The sequence below is a fragment of the Akanthomyces muscarius genome, chromosome 3 (assembly GCF_028009165.1).
Source record: "Akanthomyces muscarius strain Ve6 chromosome 3, whole genome shotgun sequence".
In the NCBI taxonomy this organism is placed as follows: Eukaryota; Fungi; Ascomycota; class Sordariomycetes; order Hypocreales; family Cordycipitaceae; genus Akanthomyces; species Akanthomyces muscarius.
The window spans coordinates 2,347,035-2,364,153 of NC_079243.1; the positions used below are offsets into that span (position 1 = coordinate 2,347,035).

A 17,119-nucleotide genomic window follows, 5' to 3' on the forward strand; every position below is an offset into this window, starting at 1 on the left:
ACGGGTGCGCGGGTAGCTTGCAACTGCTTCTCGGAAAACGACGCGTGACACAACAAACTGCGACAGGGCCCAACTGTGCCGTTTTGGGGCAATTCCGAACCGTTGGAATCTTAAACAAGCGTTGGATGCGAGTAAGGGAAACGCGCCGTGGGACGAGTGTCTCGAGTGACCACCGGGCAAGACAACGCCGCAACAAGGGAGGGGAGGTGAGGACCGTCCCGGTGTGGCAGAGAGAAGAGGGCTCTGTGGCGTCGGTGAGCGTGATGGGGAGCGGGCAAATCATTATGAGTTTTAACGTCTGTTTTGATTTCAGCCTGGGGCCAAGAAATGTACTCCGTTCTACAGTGCATTCGGCACATCTGCTTGACCTTGTCGCTGTTCATGGCAGTCGATACTAAAAGGCAGCCAGTCGGCTGACAGTTGGCACGTAGATAGAAGCAGCAAGTGGCGATGCCTCTAAGAAGCAACAACATGACCCATTGCAACATCTAAACGAAACAATTAGCGTCCAAGATGGTCGCAATGGCAATAACTTCGCCGCCATATTAAATTAAAAAAAAAAAAAAGAATGCATAGTGTCAACAGCCTGGGTGGTTTGTAAGCTGCCCGTGCCGTGCCTGTTGTCCACTTGCTTGCCCTGCCTGGTTGTCTGCGACATTCTCCAGCTGGCTCAGCTCGGTCTCCCACCGAGCTAAATCCGGATCTCTCTTTTCCCGATTTTTGGCTCGAGACACCAGCCTGGCGTCCTGTCACTTGTTATCACATTCGCAATCTGCCAGGAGCCCTGTTCCATCAGGCCTTCCCCGCCCGAACACCGCATCCAACATCCCGCGTGCCCGGACGAGGGGTCCCAGGGAGGCTGCACCTCATCATGCGTAGCTTGAGCCTTTCCGCTGGGATCATTTCATCATTCGGCGTTCGTGACAGCTGGACCGAGCACTGAAACACTGCGAGTGCGCTACGGGCGGCGCCCAGTCTCGGCCAGCTACGGAGTACACATCGTCCCATCGAAAATGCATGGTGCAGCCTGAGAGTAGAATGGCCGAGCTTTGCATACCAGCGTGTTGGCAAGCACCGCAAAAAGCGACTGCACAAGACGACTGAACGTCCTCCACTCCGTCAGTCCGTCCACGAAGTAACGAGCTAGTGGCGGATATCCTAGCACACCTACCAGTAGCTCCCGTCCGCGAAGCTACTTTGACCTCTAGCACGACATTTAAAAGTGACAAATCGAGTGACGTGACAGTCCTTGCATACCGCCAACGCCCATCTTGTGCGCCTTCTTTGGCAGCATGCACGACATGAGCTGCTATCCGATGTGCGCTACAGAGCACTGCCCTGATATGTCCTTGCCGGCAACCAGCTCAGCGCTCACAATTCTCTTGACCGTGGGCGACGCACTCGCTACTCCAGTCAATTTGAGTTTACACGCGAAACGGGCCGAGATGGAGACAAGCTTCCGCCGCTCGGTAGAACTCCCTTAATCATTGACCTGATATGCACGCATGAGCCTTTGAATATTTTCTGTGCGCCGTGCACAATGTCACGCCCGCTCTCGAGTTTCAAGGCGTTGAGGGTCTGTGTATTCTGTGACCTGTCGGGAAGCTTTAGCCGCACGCCCAACCCCAGAGCCTAAAGAGCTGCCTAGGAGAGAGGCTGTCGTGGGGCAATGAAGCGACGGGGCCAGTTTTTGTGCCCAATTCTTGCAAGAAGAAGAAAGAAGAGATGCCGCTCAGCGTCGAGTGGCTCTGCGATGACGGTCACGACTGCGCTCATACTTTGGGGACGGGCCAGTGGAAGAAGCAAGCATACAATACCAGGATGTGTGTAAGTCGCTAGACCAGGGAAAATAGAGCCCTGCTAACGACGGATTGCACCAGACGGCGTCCTCTGTTTGGCCCACCGATCAAGACTAAAACGGAAGAGGCTCGAGCCGTGTCGCTGTGTGGCTCGCCCGTCCCCCACTGTGGTCTTGGTGCATTCTCCCAGCCAAACCTAGCAGGCCTCTCTGACTTTGAGTCTCTCTGCCCAACGAGCTGAGCTGATGGCTGCTCCCTCGGCTGGCAGCCCCGTTTGCCGTCCCTGCCCGGCCTGACGAGCCCCAGGCTCCCCGACATTGCTTCTTGCGGCGCTAAGGGGGGGGGGCCTGTTGACTCTCAGACATTCCCGCTTTGCTTTTGGCTGCGGGAACAAGCCTGTTTGCCCAGTCAAGTGCGGCAAATGATTTTAAAAAAAAAAGAGAGACCTGAGTCGTTTGTCTTGAACTAGCCGGGCATCCCTGGCAGCCCAACCCAGATGTGCATCTCATTTCGTGCCGAGTAATTGCTTTCCCCCGGCACACACTTATATAACAGGCCCCATCCCTACCAGTCTCGGGGCGGGAGTAGATCTGTGGCATTTCCGTATAATACGCGACAACGTCTGCGCCGACATGGAGTCCCTCACGATAACGATACATTCACCACCCAAGACGCCAGATACGATGGCCATCGGAGACGTAAACCACGATGTTTACGCGAAAGAGGTTTTAGGCTTGCAGGCTGGCATTACAGAAGATGCGGTCGACGCCGACTTGGTTGCCAAGGCCAACTCGTTGGGTATCGCCGCCTCTACTCTACAGAAGCGCAACACCTCGAGCGCATTCTCTTGTTCCACGACTGCCTCCGCTGCAGACCAGACATTTTCAGCGACCTCTCCCTCCATGCCCACCACGCCTCACTCGTCCATTTTTGGGAGATCCAGCACAGATCTGGTGTGCAGCGGCGCGACCGGCTTTGCGCAATACGACCAGTTCATCACTGCTGTTGATGCGCCGCTGGAGCAAGTGCGATTCCGCAAGGGTTCGCTGCCCGTCGTCAACTCATCGGCGCAGAGTGTGTTTAGCGTCAGTACCAACAAGAGCTTTTCAAGCGTCAAGTCAGGTTTCAAGCCGCGCTCCTGGTGGAAGAAGAAGTCGGACCCTTCTCTGTCAGTGGCGCCAACCGTCCTATTGTGTCCGTAGGCGCAAGATTCTAACATGATGTCGCAGGTCATGCCATGGCTGCCGCAGCTCTTCTGGCAAAATGATTGCCCTGCACGGGCTCTCATGCAACCACACATACTGCTCCGAGTGCTTGCGATACGTTGTGAGCCAGGCGTGCACCAACGAGGAGATGATGCCTCCTCGCTGCTGCTCCAAGCCGTTCCCGAGCCGGGTCCTGAAAGAAGCTCTGGACCGCGATACGCAACAAAGCTTTCTGAAGGCGGTAGCCCACTTCAGCACCCCGACCCATGCCCGGATATACTGTCCCAACAGAAAATGCGGTGAATTCATCAACCCCCACCAAGTCACTGATCATAAGCACCCGTTTGATGTTACATGTCAACACTGCCTCACCCGCGCATGTCGAATGTGCAAGGCAGGGTCGCATGCCATTGGCGCCGACTGCCCGGAGGACTGGGAACTCGAAGCGGTCAAGAAGATGGGACAGAGCACCAGCTGGAAGCGATGCTACAGCTGCCACAACCTGGTCAACCTGCCCAAGGGCCGCACGCACATCACTTGTCGATGCAAGGAGGAGCTGTGCCACGTCTGCGGTGGAGTCTGGGATGCTACCACAGGATGTCCCAACTTGTGCGGCGACGAGGCCGTGCTCGAAAAGCGACGATCGGGCTTGTCCAGCGCATCCTCATCCGAGGACCAAGATGAGGCCGCGAAGCAGACCGCAGTAAGGGAACAGGCAGAGAAGCGCGACGCAGAGAGACGATCACAACGAAGTCCCGAGGTGCAAGACCTCGTGAGCAAGCAAGCGCTACAGCTGCGCCGCTTCTGCGCATTCTCCGCGCGCACGCGAAGCTCGATGCAGACCCGTCACGCGACGGACAAGCTCGCACTCTTGGAACGGCACGTCGACGAGGAGGACGCCCTGAGGGACAAGCACGCCAAGGCCACCGGCGCGCTGGAAGACCGGCAGATTGCGGCCGAGATGGAGCTGCGCACGACGCTGGAGCAGACGCAGCGCAGCGTCAACCTGCGCCTGAAGCACATGGAGGCGTACTGCCACGGCCGAAGCCGATCATCGGGCAGCAGCGCCAGCGCCAGCGGCGCCGCCGCCGCCGCCGCCGCCGGGGATGCTGCCGCCCGCGTGGTGACGGAGAAGAACCTCAAGGAGCTGGGCCAGCAGTACACGCTGCGCGACGGCATGGAGCGCCAGCACGAGGCCAAGATCAACGTGATGCGCGAGCGGCAGGCCAAGCGCATGGAGGAGTTGCTGGACCGGCACGAGGCCGAGGTCGAGGCGTTGGCGGCCCGGCAGCGCGGTGAGTCGCACGCGCAGGCTTCCCGGTGCGCGGCCGAGAACGAGGCCGTCACCGACACGCTGCGCATGCTGCAGATCAGGCTCAGCGCGCGCTGGAGCCTGCAGCTTGACGTGCTGTGCAGGGAGCGCGAGGAGGCCGAGGGCCTGCGGTACGGCGCGGTGGCGACGCCGGCGTGGCCGCAGGAGCAGTTTTACGTCGAGCAGCAGTCGAGTTGACGGGATTGTGAGCTGGGCGTTTTTTAACTCTTTCAAATCGGGAGGTATTCTGTCTGATACTTTTTCTTTTCTAATAATTGTTTCTGATTTCTACGGTTTTATATATCCCACGAAGCCACGGCGGCATACTGTTTTTTTCCTACGTCGAAAGGAGGCATTCAACTTCTCTTCTTTGTCTATTTTTTTCTCTACTCTTTACTGCTTCCTTCTTCTTTCGTTCATTATCCGTCTCTTTTCTACACTACCAGAGCCAAACTTGTGGTTTTTCCTTTTTCAGGTCGGGAGGGGGGCGTCAAAATCGGACAAATTCTTACATCTCAGGATCAAATTACATATAGATGGTACGGCACAACATGCCTCTTTATTTTATATTTAGTAATTTATCAACTTGCGTAAACTCTATACCAGTCAGTCGTCTCGCAGCCGATCGTGATCCTTGCTTTTGCCCATCGCTCATGCTGGATCGGGTGGACGCGCTGCTGGTCCAGGTGGGCAGGGATTCTAGGGCTGCAATACTGGAGGCTGTGTTGGTGCCAACTGATTGGTGACGAGTGCAGCGATGTTCAGGGGCATTTCCTCCAAGGATCATCCTTTTGCGCCCCAGCGTCCCAAAGCTTTGTTCGTAATAACTAATGATAGCGCCGGGGCGCAAGCGGGCTGGCGGGGAAGAGAGAGAGAGACTTCAACCCCCCCCCTGGTTGACCCAGTTGTCTATTTTTCCAGAGGAGAGCTGTGCCAGATCGACAGCGGTGGCGTTGTCTGCACCAGTGGGTTCGTGATGCTGATTTGTGCTTTCTTTTTTTTTTGTGTGTGATTCCTTTTACGTATTTTGCTCAGAGGCGAGTAGCGAATCCTAATTCAACAACCAGCAAATGAGGAACTGCAGTGGCAAGGCGGGCTTGAGACATGAGACGGCACGGCTAGGCGCAGCAAACTACATTTGTTTTGTTCTGTGCGACGTGAAAAAAGGGCGCTTCTCACGAGAAAGAGATTGACCCTGTCATGTGAACGATGCCGGCTACCTGCTGGTAGGTTATTCATTTGGTGAAAGGGGACAGGTCTCTTGTTGGGAAGCATCCCTGCTCTCCAGCAAAGCTTGTTACCACTTTCAAAAGCCCTCGGGGTCTCTGTTCGTTACTCGATGTTGAGTATCGATGCCGGATTTTGTTATTGCTTCTATACACAAGGGGGTTGACGAACTCTTCTACCAGTACTCCATACTGCCGCCACGAAAGGGGTGACAGGGCAGAATATACAGGCGGTTGGCCAGCGTGCGTCATGAAGAAACGAAAAAGGCCGGGCTGAAGTCGACGTTGGTAATTTGGGACACATGCATGGTTGGGGGGCCATGCAAGGGAGATTGGACCAAATGCGGGTTGGTGATGAGCGGGCGGGCCCTGAAGAAAAAGGGCAGAAGTGGCTTCTCTTTGGTGGCGCCCAGCAGTTCACTGCGAAATAGCGAGGTCTTTGTGTCCCCCTGGCTGCCTTTGGGGCAGTGGAGAATTGGCGGCTGCATATCACGCCGGCGAGGGCACGATACAGTGGCGCTGTGCCAGAAGATGGATGTCGGAGCGAAATGATCATGGCAGGGAAGTGAAGCATCACGAGACGAGACTCCGAGAGCACAGTGTCGACCACGTACAGTTTAATGACGGTCAAATCACTGTGCGCCGTTTGCTCTCGCGGCCTGGGCTGCGCAGCTGGCAGTTCGCAGCTGGCAGCCTGCCATGGCAGACAAGCAGTACGGATAATTCTGGCACGATTATGCAACCTCGTTTTTGCTTCTTTCATGCCACGGCGTCAAAAAGGATCCAAACCATTGAAGCTTCGCCAGTTCATTCGCCAGCATCGCTCTGCAGCCAATTTCCTTTTGCAAAAGCAAAAGCAAAAGCAAAAAAAAAAAAAAAAAAAAGAACCTGCAGAATCTATCAGTACCAGATTTTAGACTCCCCGCCGTGTCAATGGCTCCCCAGCGGCATTAAGCACGACGGATCATCACAATGCAACACAGTCTGGGCGCAACAAACCGAAGCGGCCAAGATATGATTCAACCAAAAAAAGCAAAAACGAACCATGCAATTATGCAACAATAACAGAGTCCCGATCATGTACCGAACACTAATAAACGACACTCCCGACTCCGGCGGCCCGAGACACGGCACAGCCAGACAAGGCTTCGATGTCTGTTGATTACGAGCTACGCGTAGCCTCAGCCTGTGATCCTGGTAGCGCTCACTGCCAGTATCCATGCCTGTTTTGTTCCCCTCTGACCATTTTTTGCGCCGAGACATAAGCCTGGCCAAGAAAAAGGCCCAGTTGAGATTGATATCGCGCGCTGCAGTATAACTCTGGCGCCAGAGTTTGTTTCTCAGCGGAGGCCGGAGGGACGAATATCAACCAAGTAATAATGGTAATAACGCCGCTGCTATCGTTCCCTCCTCCACGGTCCATCTAATTAGCATGGCCGCAAAGTCTACAGGAACAACTTATTACGCAAAGGTACGGGACCGTCACCACCCGGCCCCATGGGTTTAGCGTCGAGCTACTGGCCCCGGCCCCTGGAGCCCCCAAGCTCTCTTTCGGTTTGGTGCCTCGTCAGCGTGCCAAATTAGAATGCAAAGAGAGCTCATCTCTGGACAGCAGTTGAGCAGCTCGCCGGAGGCTAGCCGTGTCCAGCTACGTCGACGTTGAGAGCTCCCGCTTCAAGAGAGGCCAGCGTTTCACGCCATCCCTCATTTGCGCTGCGCGTCGTCGGCGTCGGTCACTCGCACTGGGCTGTCACTTGTCCAGCAGTCACAAATACAAGACAAGACGAGGCGGGAAGGGAAGGGAAGGGCGACCAGAAGCTCTCATCAATAGCGGTAGCCGAGAGGCCGGAAATTCAATCCGTCTACTGGTAGGCGGACCGTGACCCCACGGGCGCCCCCTGCTTCATTCACTCATGCAGCGTGTCATTGGGTGAGCATTGGTGTTCTTTGGCTCATCATCTTTCTCCCCTTGCCTCGCTAGGCTGCTGCTGCTGCATACATGCACGCCTGGTTGCTGCTGGGCTTGCTGTTGACGAAGAATCCCGGCCGTGTGGTCCGCCCTCCACTCAAGCAGAAAATTAACCCTACCACCTGCGCCGATCCTTGCCTACCAGTTCTTTGGCCCCCTGCTTCCTCTTCTTTTGGCTGTCGCAGTCGATGCTGTTGGAAATTCTCAAATTGGCCTTGGCCCCAGCCTGCGCCGATTTAATCTGGCTGCAGGCCATCGTCTCTGCTCTTCCTTCGTCTTCCCGTTCTTACAATCCGCAACAGCCTCTACTTACATTCGCTTTTCCTTGTCGCAGCCTGCCTTTCTTTCCTTGTTCTTCTCCGGTTTCGCTGCTAGATCTACGATTCGGGGGTTTTACATCTCGTCCCACCTCCACTCGCTATCGCCGTTTGTTTCTACTCCAGCCTCCAGTCTGCAGGGTCCCAAATCTGCCCTTTTGAAACACGATTCACATCGCACCGCAGCCTACAACCACCACCCAGTTAGCCAGCCACTTGACTGCCGAGCGGACACCTTGAGACGACGCCTGCTCTCTCGCCTCGGTAGAATTCTCTGGCTATTTGTACTGCTCCGACGCTTGGGGCTCAGATTTTGTTTTCTCTCATTTCCTTCTACGCCCGCCCCGGTCGCATTGGCGTTGAATGAGCTCTTAGAGTTTTGCGCCAACTCGGCCCATCCTGGACGTCCGTGCCACAACCCACGAGATCGCAGACACTTGGACAATCGCCGCGTCCCTGCAGTGAATCACTCAAGCTCATCCTCCGCCAACCGTGAACATGGTCAGCGTGGCTGCACCTCTCTCCATCATTATTGAGTCCAAAACCTCATCCACAGGATCATGGGACGGCAACAGGATGCACCCTTCGCCGTTAGCTTCGCATCCATTCAGGATCTCCACGCCTAGCTTCACGGACCTCGACATCCCGACCGAATTGCAGTATACTTCACGTCCTCAGTCGGGCTTGAATATCGCCGGCACCCGCACAAGCTATCTTGGAGGCGATTTGCACGAACCGATTCACTATGGCGAAAATGTCCGTCGTCATCGCAGTCGCGACGATGTAGCTGCTTTGATAGAGTTTCTCAGAACCCACGAGCCGCCTCCCGACAACTTCATGTCGCAGCCCTACAGTGCCGATGAAGAAGAGCGCGGCAGATGGGAGAAGCTCAAGGTCATGGGCAAACGGCGAAGCAAGTCCATGAGCAGGGCGCTTGCTCCCATGCGACTGCCTGATTCTGCTGTGGCTGGCGTTACTACCGGTGGTCATCGTCACATTGCCATTTCGATTCCTCTCGACGCCTCCCACTTTGGCGACACCCCCAAGTGCCAATATCCCGTCCCCCATAAAGATGCGCGGCCTCCTGTTCCGCCGCTGCCGGAGTCAGTTCGCACTTTCAAGAACGAAAAGGGCGTCGTCACCGTCCTCAGACCCCTCTCCCCGATCCAACACTCAAGCAACGTGCCAGCCAGCCCAGCTTCGCCTCGCCGCTTCGACAGAGACTATCCCCCACAGCTACTACGAAACCGCCGCATAATACCTCCGTCCCCCGCTCCCCCCTCTCCTGCCAACCCTGAGCAATGGCCTTTGGTCCACGGCGAATCCGAGGCCTCCTTGAATGTACAGCAACCTGCAGCTTCCTACGATGCCAACGAAGAGGGTCGCTCCAAAACTGCCTCGCGCCAGACGTCCGAGTTTGTCCGCGCAGCTTATCCCACGCGCGGATCAAGCATGACTGCCTCTCCGCGAACTAAGCACAATCACGCATCCTCCATTGACGAGGTTATTGCGGAAGAGGAGCCCTATAGCAGAAATCCTTCGCCCATGCCCCGCGAAGGCATGATGCGCCGCAACACCGAGCGGCGCGTGGGACACCCACCAGTATCTTTGGCAACGTCGCCCACTGCGCGGAAGTCGACTTCCAACTTGCGATCGGAGTGGCAAGGCGATAAAGAGGCTACAGCTAGGCAACCAAGAGTTACCCAAGTAACGGAAAGCCCTGTTATTCCTCGAAACGAGTCTCCTTCGCCGCCTGCGAGCATAATCTCGGTCAAGAGCCGCCGCGAAAAGGTGCGCGACAAGAAGCTCCGAGATCTTGCAGCGGCACGAAGCTCAAAGGTGGTCAGCAAGCCATCGCCCACGACGGCCATGGACACTGAACAGGATACTCAGTCCTTGACCAAGGAGCAGTCTGCTCCTACGGCCAATGCTCAATCTGGCCCGAAACTGTCCACCATCATGGTGGTTGTGGACATGAAGCCGGACGGCGAGGCGACCGACCAAGAACCCCCAACCACTGCAGACGACACCGAACCCGTCACTGAGGTACTGCCAGAGGCTGCCGCGTCGAAGCTGCCTACGCCGCCTACATCAACCGAGACATCGCCCGCGCAAAAGCACGGCTTCGACACGCGCACATCTCTGACCCGCCGGCGCGAGTGGCAGACCAGCCGTGAGCAGGAGCGCAAGAGACGAGAAGTTAAGGCGCACTTGCGACAGCTCGCTGCGTCCGGTGCCCACGGTGGCAGGGCCATGACTGACCCCGAGCGCGACAGTCTTCCACTCTACGAGGCCTACCGCGAGCAGCGCCTGCGCGATATTGAAAGCCGCGTCCGTCGCCTCGAGCGCAGCGGCGACGTCTGGCTGCGCGCCCTCATCCCCATGCTCGAGGACGTCAACAACAGCAGCAGTGCTGTCACTCAGTCCCGCCGCCTCGGCGCCAACGACGACGAGAGCATCCGTGACTGGGCTTCGGACGACGAGACGACGACGACGGCCGCCGATCGTCTCGGCCGTGCCTCGCAGCGCCGCAAGCTCATCCGCCGCGCGAGCCTCTCGCGGGAGCGCATGCTCGAGGAGCTGATGCGCCGCGAAGAGCGTGACATGCTCGACAGCAGCTACGACGAGATGCAGCAGCCGCACGACGTCAGCGGCATGGGCTCCATTGAGCCGCTGATGCGCGAGCTCGCCAGTAGTGGGCAGGCGACACAGGACAGGCGCACGACGACGCCAAAGGTGCGCTTCCAGACGACAGCACCGCGGAAGCAGCCGGAGGAGGATGATGATGTGCCGCCGGTTCCGCTGCGCCCGAGACCTGCAAGCAGCAGCAGGAGAATATAGTGTAAAGAGTTTATGCATTTTTTTTGTTTGGTTCTTTGGCGAAGAAGGGGAAAAGTTACACACAGGTTCATCATTCTTTCTTTTTTTCCCTCTTCACATTTCATCAGCGATATATACCTCTTATCTCAGACACACATTTCCTGTCTTTTTATTTTATATTCTGTACCTACCACATGCTTTCCTCACGGGTTTCTCATAGACTACAGGAGTAACACACTCTGCATACGAAGTCACAAGGAACAAAAGAAACAATACCATTATAATACCTTTACAATCCCCCTCCCTCGTGACCCTGAAGGGACTGGAACTTGCCATTTGTTGAATCATAGTGTATTATATAGCTCGGCATTGTCAACAAAAGATCCTAGCCATGTTCTATCAACTTTTCCGATTGCCGTTGCTGTCAAGAGCCTGCTTGCTCAACTTCCATCTCACTTCCTTCTTCCCCCCTTTGACCGCGTGAATTATTATAGCTGCACCTCCTGGAAAGAATCTCCATCCGGCGTCGTACCAGGCTTCTTGGCATTCTTGCCCTCGTCTCCCGTGTCCTTGTCATCCTCGTGCTCATCCTCCTTGTCCTCGACCGCCGCTTCCAGGGACGCCTTGCTCTCCGAAGGACGCAGCGCGAGCTTCTGGCCGTCCTTGTCTTCGAGCCGCATCTTTTGCTCCTCGCCGTGTGATGGTCGGCGGGCTTTTTGTTCTGGTTCTTGCTCTTCCTCTCCCTCATCCTCGTCCTTGGCCTCGACGCGCTCTTGACGTGCCGCCGGCGTGTCCTCTTGGCCCTCAATCACACTCTCCTCCTCCTCCTCTTCCTCGTCGTTCTTGGGGGCGCTGCTACTGCTGCTCTCGGGCGGAGGAGCCGCCGCCGCCGCCGGGGGCAGGTTCTTTTGCGGCAGCGGTGGCGGCGTCGAGGTCGGTGTGGCCTCGCTCGGGGGCCCCGGGCGCATCGCGTCGAGGTAAAACTTGGTCACGCCGAGGATGCGTCCGTTCTTCTCGCAGGCGTCGACCCACTCGGGCCTGACGACGGGAATGTTGTTCTCGACGGCCTTTTCCCACGAGGTGCCGCGGCCCTCGGTCGTGACAAAGTGCGTCGTGTCGATGCGCACGCCGTCGGCAATCTTGGCGCCGATGCGCTCGACGGCCTGCGCGAGCGCCTCCCGAGTCGGCGCCGGCAGGAAGCCCGTGGTGATGGTGATGCCGCTGAGGTCCGTCATCTTGTGCGTGCGGACGGCGACTTTCTCGCTCTGGCGCGTGCCGGCGCTCGTGCGCAGCACCAGGTGGAACGTGTACTCGGTGTCGACGGCGAGGCCGCTGATCTTGGTGCTGTGCATCTGCAGCGGGCGCGGGATGTTGCCGGCCTTCTGGCCGTTGCGGTAGAGCGTCAGGGACGCCAGGTCGGCCGTGGCGAGCGAGACGGGGTCCCACTCGAGCACGACCGACGTCTGCGTGGCGTTGCGGCAGCGCAGCACCGGCGCCGTGGGCTCGGCGGCGCCAAACGAGGCAAAGATGCGCTCCTGCAGCGACCGGAACTTGGCCTCCTCGGCCGACTCCTTGGTGGCGTTTTGCGAGACGTTGATGTCGACGATGCTGCCCGAGGAGATGTTGGGCGGGAGCAGGATGGAGGGGAACTCGATCTGAGGGGTAGGTAGGGCTGGTTAGCAGCAGTTCAAATGGACACGACGTGCTTCAATGGGCAATGACGATGCCATTGGGTGATTCGACGGCATGGGAGGCCAAGTGAGAGCTTACAAGGCGCTTGTCGGGTGTCAGGAGCACCGTGACGCCGGCATCGACCTTGCCGACGGTCAGGGACACAAGCATAGCTGCTGGGTGCCTGGCGGTGTTTGGGGTAGCGGTACTGTTGCGATTCACAGCTCAATGGGATCCGTGTCGAGTCAAAGGAGTTATACGAGTCGTATTTAGGGCAGCTCTGTGCGTTGTCGAGAGCAGAGAGCCGGTGACGTGTCGTGCGCGTCGAGGTGGCTGTGTTGGTGTTGGTGATATGGAGAGGGCTGGGCTGCTGCGCTGGCAGCTGGCGGAGCTGTGGTGAAGCTCAAGGTACAGGGTCCAGGGTCATGTGGAAGGTGCACTATAGAATTCCACCATCAAAATTTAAATATGATCACTAATTTCGTGACTTTCTCAAAGAGTTTTTAGACGAAAAAGATAAATCTCGCCCTCCTACACAGCTTTCATGATCCGACTAATTGTGCCGTCATCGCTATCTAATGGTGCGCCCCTGGCTATCATTGAGGTCGTGTCACGTGATTCGCGATGTTTGGATCGCCTCACGGAAGGATATTCGCTGACCATTCTCGATGATAATGATAAAAAAATTCATTAGAATTGGGTAAGCAAATACTATTATGTGCCTGAAGGAGTTTTTTTTTTTTCCCAGCAAAGTGGTTGCTTGGCAGCCTTGTGTCCGCTCCATGCAATACCTTGGTAGACACTTCCATATGTGTACGTATATATTGCAGATGTAGCTAGAATCAATCTCATTATAAAGATAGGTCATATCTTAACATCACACCTGAAGTCTGAATACTCAGATACCTAAGCCATCCTACAGCTCCTGCTCATCATATGCATTCCACTCAGACCAGCCCTTGGTCTCGCCGGGCAGCTTGATGGCCTTCCACTCGTCCTCCTTGACGTTGTTCCACTCGTCGACCGGAATCCAGCCAATGTAGGCGCGGTCGCCGAATCCGCCAACCCAGTACACCTTTGTGACGACCATGCGCGTCCAGTCGCTCGTGTGGATGTGGTTGCCCGGCAGCCAGTACTTGCTGTCCGGGTGCTTGGCCAGGTAGCACGCCTTGAGCGTCTCCGTCTGGGCCGCGTCGGCGTGGAACGGCTCCAGGTAGCCAAAGAGGGCGAAGCGCGGCAGGTTGTCCGCCGAGTACGGGACCGTGTCCGGGATGCTGGGGTCCGCCGAGTTGCGCGGCCCGTCATCCTCGCTACGGCCGAGGAAGGGGAGGTAGGACATGGCGCGCTTCACGACGCCGATGCGCTTGGTGGGCGGGTACGGCGGCACCCACTGCAGCGACACGGTGATGTTGGAGCCGGCCTGCACGTTGCGGAACGTGGTGCCAATCTTGAGCTCCAGGATGGTCGGGTTGCCGACGTCCTCGCAGTCGGCCACGTAGTCGACCAGGCCGATGGGCTGGCCCTCGACGCCGTTGTCGGCGAGCGTGCTACGGCGCGACGGCGACGACGACTTGCTGGGGAAGACGGTGGAAAAGGTCGCCAGCTTGCTCAGACCCAGGATGCGGCGGCCCATGACGGCCGACTCATAGCTGGTCGGGATGCGGTGCCCGGCGGCGGCGGCGGGCGGCGCGTCGCTGCTGTCCATGGCATGCTGGTTGCTGCTGGCCACGGCAGAGGCCGTGCTGCCAATAATGGCGATGGCGGAGGAGAGCTTCATGGTTTGAGCGAGGAGGGCAGGGGTGGGTGTGTGACGGCAAACGGTCCTTCGGACTTCGGCTAACTTGAAACGACAGAGGTGAGTGTGTCAGAACGGGCGTCTGGTCAGCAGTCCCCTTTCGTTTTAAATATTAACAAAAAGGCCGCAAAGTACGGAGTTACATGCCAAGGAAGTGGCGTGACACTTTTTTTGCAACAAGAGAGGGGGAAAATGGGTGGCGGTTAGGAGGGCCCTTTCGGTTCCGGTCGCGACCCCAAAGCCTCGGGGCAGGTGATTCTGGGTGGAGACCGTTAGCTCTCGCTGATTGATAAGATTAGATCAGGCGGTTGCAGCTGCCACCCTACACTCGGGTAGAGGCGGACAACGTTGGCAGGGACTGGGGCGTTGCGCGGCTTTGGCGCGGTATTTAATGAGTATTTGGGTGGACCTGCAGCAAGTATTCAATTTTTGCTATGGCTGTCAGGTGGCTTTCTTCGCCAATAGCGTCGTCGTTGACTGCTGCAATATTGTGGTCGGTAATACTGCTTCGGACTCGCGGTCGGCCTCCGACGCTCGACAGATTGGAAGCTCTACACCGGTCTTTAAGCATCGAAGGGATTGGGTTCGGAGCGAAGAAGATTGGTACAGCATTTCTATCGAACATCAAAACAGTGATATATAGTATATACATTTGGGACAATTTTTCAGCTAGGTCAAATCCACAAAGCAATCTTCATCACGTCCAGGGCTCATCCCAACAAAAATTACATCATCGTCGGCCGTCCCCATAACGACATCTTCCATATCTGGCGAAACTCTTGCATCGCTAAAAACAACACTTCCCGTCCCCGAAGTATCTGAATCGTCGTCAATGACCATCACGTCATCTTCATGCACGCGACCACCTACATTATCCTGGCGGAGCAGCCACTCGTGCAGGTGCTTGTATAGCACATATACCGTGTTCGGCGGGAAGGCGTTGCCGATCTGCCGCCGAATCTTTGTTTTGGTCCCCACGAAGCGGTGTTTTTCCGGGAAGCCCTGTAAGCATGCCAGCTCCCGCAACGTGAAGTCTCGCAACCCGCTGGGGTGGTAGGCGTTGGCGCCCCCAGTCGTGATGGTTCGTCCTAGCCTATTGGCGTCCCATGTTGGCCGCGGAGGATTAAAGGACATCACAGCCGCAGGATCGTGCAAGTCATCGCCGTCACGGACCCTGGCCAGAGTGCTTGCAACGGTATTGAATGGCTTGGTGCCATTGCCACCATGCTCCGAGTGAGTCGGGGACGGGAACGGCGGAAGACGCTCGCCCGGCGCGGCAGCAATCATGATCAGACGCTTCCGATCTTGTGGCGAGCCCCAGGTACACAGCCGGATGATGCTCCATCGAACTGAGTAACCTAGGTCCGTGAAGTCGCGGATGAGCGCCCAAAAGTGATTGATGTGCTTTGCGTGCGTAATATCAAACGTCTGCTCGAGCGTGATGAGACGAGGTCGCGTCTGTTTGATGAGGCTGCGACACGCATATAGAGCCTCAGTGTTGGCTTCATCGTTCGATCCAATCTGTGTATGCGCAGGCGACTAGACTTGGCATGGCGGCGAGAGGTGAAGAATATCGACGGGCTGCCGTTGCTTCTTTTTGGCATACTTCTCAATATCACATTCGTAGAGGCGTGTGTACGGAAAGTTGCCGTGATAGGTTTTCTAAACTTCCGGCTCCTTGTCTATTGCGTAGCGCACTTTATAACTAGCGTCCTGCGCGCCGCGGGATACGCCGCCAGCCCCAGAAAAAGAGTCAAAAAGTGTGTATGCCTGGTCGGGACGTCTCAAAATTGGCGTGCCTAGCGGCGTGGATGATTCTGGGTGCGCGTTCCAGGCGCCACCACGTTTGCGGCGCCCTCGCCATGCTTCGGAAATAGTGCTGTCGGACACGCGGTGATCGGGATTGAGGATATCTTCGCTTTGGAGGTGTTCAATGAGTTCCTCATCTGGTCTGGTTCTATTTCGTGAGTTGATAGAGTAGATGATCGAAATACTCCATCGGCATACAATGTGACCTGACTTTTCAGCCACTATCCTCTGCTGCTCTAGGGAACGGAATGAACGAGCGTATCGGTCAATGCCGACGGCATGCGCTGGGTATCTGGCGTTTGTCACGACAAGAGTCCGCCATCGAATGACTTGGTCTGGCTCAACGTCGACTAGAACCGGGGGATCGGGTTTCTTGTTCGGCTCCTTCAGCATATGAAGCACCATGCAAACTTCGTTTACACGATCTCTGATTTTGCCATTCAAGTGCCGGAGCTTCGTATACGGTATGCCGCGAATGTAGACACTGCCGTGTCGGTCACGGATAATCGCCGTGACTTGTATAAAGTTGATTTTCAGCTCGCCCAGATATTGGTCTCGCACTTGAATAAAGTTTTGCGGCTTGACAGTAGTGCCACAGGGTGTCGTCACAGAATCCAGCCCAGCCTCATCTGGGCGGTGGTGCTGAACGAGCCTCTCCGAATCGTCCTTGGTGAGGTCAATGACCTCGGAGGCAAATAGGATGTCCGGATTCGCATCTTCCTCGACTACTTCACAGAATTCGTTGTCGTCGTCGGCCACATCGGGTAGGATAGTTGAGGTTGAAGCTATGCTGGCTGAGCGTTGACGCCGTCGATGTCTGGAGCGCATGTAGACTTCATAGTCGCTGTCGTTGAAAAAAGGGAGGTCCATGAAAGATGTTCCGAGGCAGTTTGGTTGGCCAATCGAGTTAAAGGAATGAGGGAAAACTTTGATTTGAAGTCGGCGACAGCACGGAGAAAGACTTCCAACAAGGTGAAGCACATACAATTGCAAAACAGCAAGCAATGATGGCCGATGCCGACGACACAACAGCCACACCCAGGGAGTTTCGATATTGGGAAGATTGAAAATGTGGAAGATGGGAAAACCCCGACAAGCGAGGCTGGCAGGAATAAGTAGAGGAGGCAGCAATTGCGAGCAGGCAGCGATGTGTGAGCCCTAGGAGCAGTGAATGCACAGGGCCCACAGCAAGTGAG

The 17,119-nt window shown here is 56.4% G+C and overlaps 6 protein-coding genes across 6 annotated transcripts; 2 read left to right on the top strand and 4 right to left on the bottom strand.

Annotated features, from left to right (window-relative positions):
• Nucleotides 1-2,431: 2,431 nt before the first annotated feature.
• On the top strand, nt 2,432-4,514 carry LMH87_002111 (uncharacterized protein; the record flags this gene model as incomplete). Its single annotated transcript, XM_056193508.1, has 2 exons — nt 2,432-2,967; nt 3,029-4,514. 2 exons carry the CDS (start codon nt 2,432-2,434, stop codon nt 4,512-4,514), a joined length of 2,022 nt encoding a protein of 673 aa, XP_056050540.1.
• A 3,812-nt stretch (nt 4,515-8,326) lies between these two features.
• On the top strand, nt 8,327-10,669 carry LMH87_002112 (uncharacterized protein; the record flags this gene model as incomplete). Its single annotated transcript, XM_056193509.1, has 1 exon — nt 8,327-10,669. One exon carries the CDS (start codon nt 8,327-8,329, stop codon nt 10,667-10,669), a length of 2,343 nt encoding a protein of 780 aa, XP_056050541.1.
• A 467-nt stretch (nt 10,670-11,136) lies between these two features.
• On the bottom strand, nt 11,137-12,490 carry LMH87_002113 (uncharacterized protein; the record flags this gene model as incomplete). Its single annotated transcript, XM_056193511.1, has 2 exons — nt 11,137-12,303; nt 12,419-12,490. 2 exons carry the CDS (start codon nt 12,488-12,490, stop codon nt 11,137-11,139), a joined length of 1,239 nt encoding a protein of 412 aa, XP_056050542.1.
• A 745-nt stretch (nt 12,491-13,235) lies between these two features.
• LMH87_002114 (uncharacterized protein) lies at nt 13,236-14,096 on the bottom strand (the record flags this gene model as incomplete). Its single annotated transcript, XM_056193512.1, has 1 exon — nt 13,236-14,096. One exon carries the CDS (start codon nt 14,094-14,096, stop codon nt 13,236-13,238), a length of 861 nt encoding a protein of 286 aa, XP_056050543.1.
• Nucleotides 14,097-14,839: 743 nt separating this feature from the next.
• LMH87_002115 (uncharacterized protein) lies at nt 14,840-15,401 on the bottom strand (the record flags this gene model as incomplete). The annotated part of the gene is made up of 2 exons (XM_056193513.1): nt 14,840-14,932; nt 14,985-15,401. The coding sequence occupies 2 exons, from the start codon at nt 15,399-15,401 to the stop codon at nt 14,840-14,842; spliced, it is 510 nt and encodes a 169-aa protein (XP_056050544.1).
• Nucleotides 15,402-15,776: 375 nt separating this feature from the next.
• On the bottom strand, nt 15,777-16,793 carry LMH87_002116 (uncharacterized protein; the record flags this gene model as incomplete). The annotated part of the gene is made up of 1 exon (XM_056193514.1): nt 15,777-16,793. One exon carries the CDS (start codon nt 16,791-16,793, stop codon nt 15,777-15,779), a length of 1,017 nt encoding a protein of 338 aa, XP_056050545.1.
• Nucleotides 16,794-17,119: the final 326 nt, after the last annotated feature.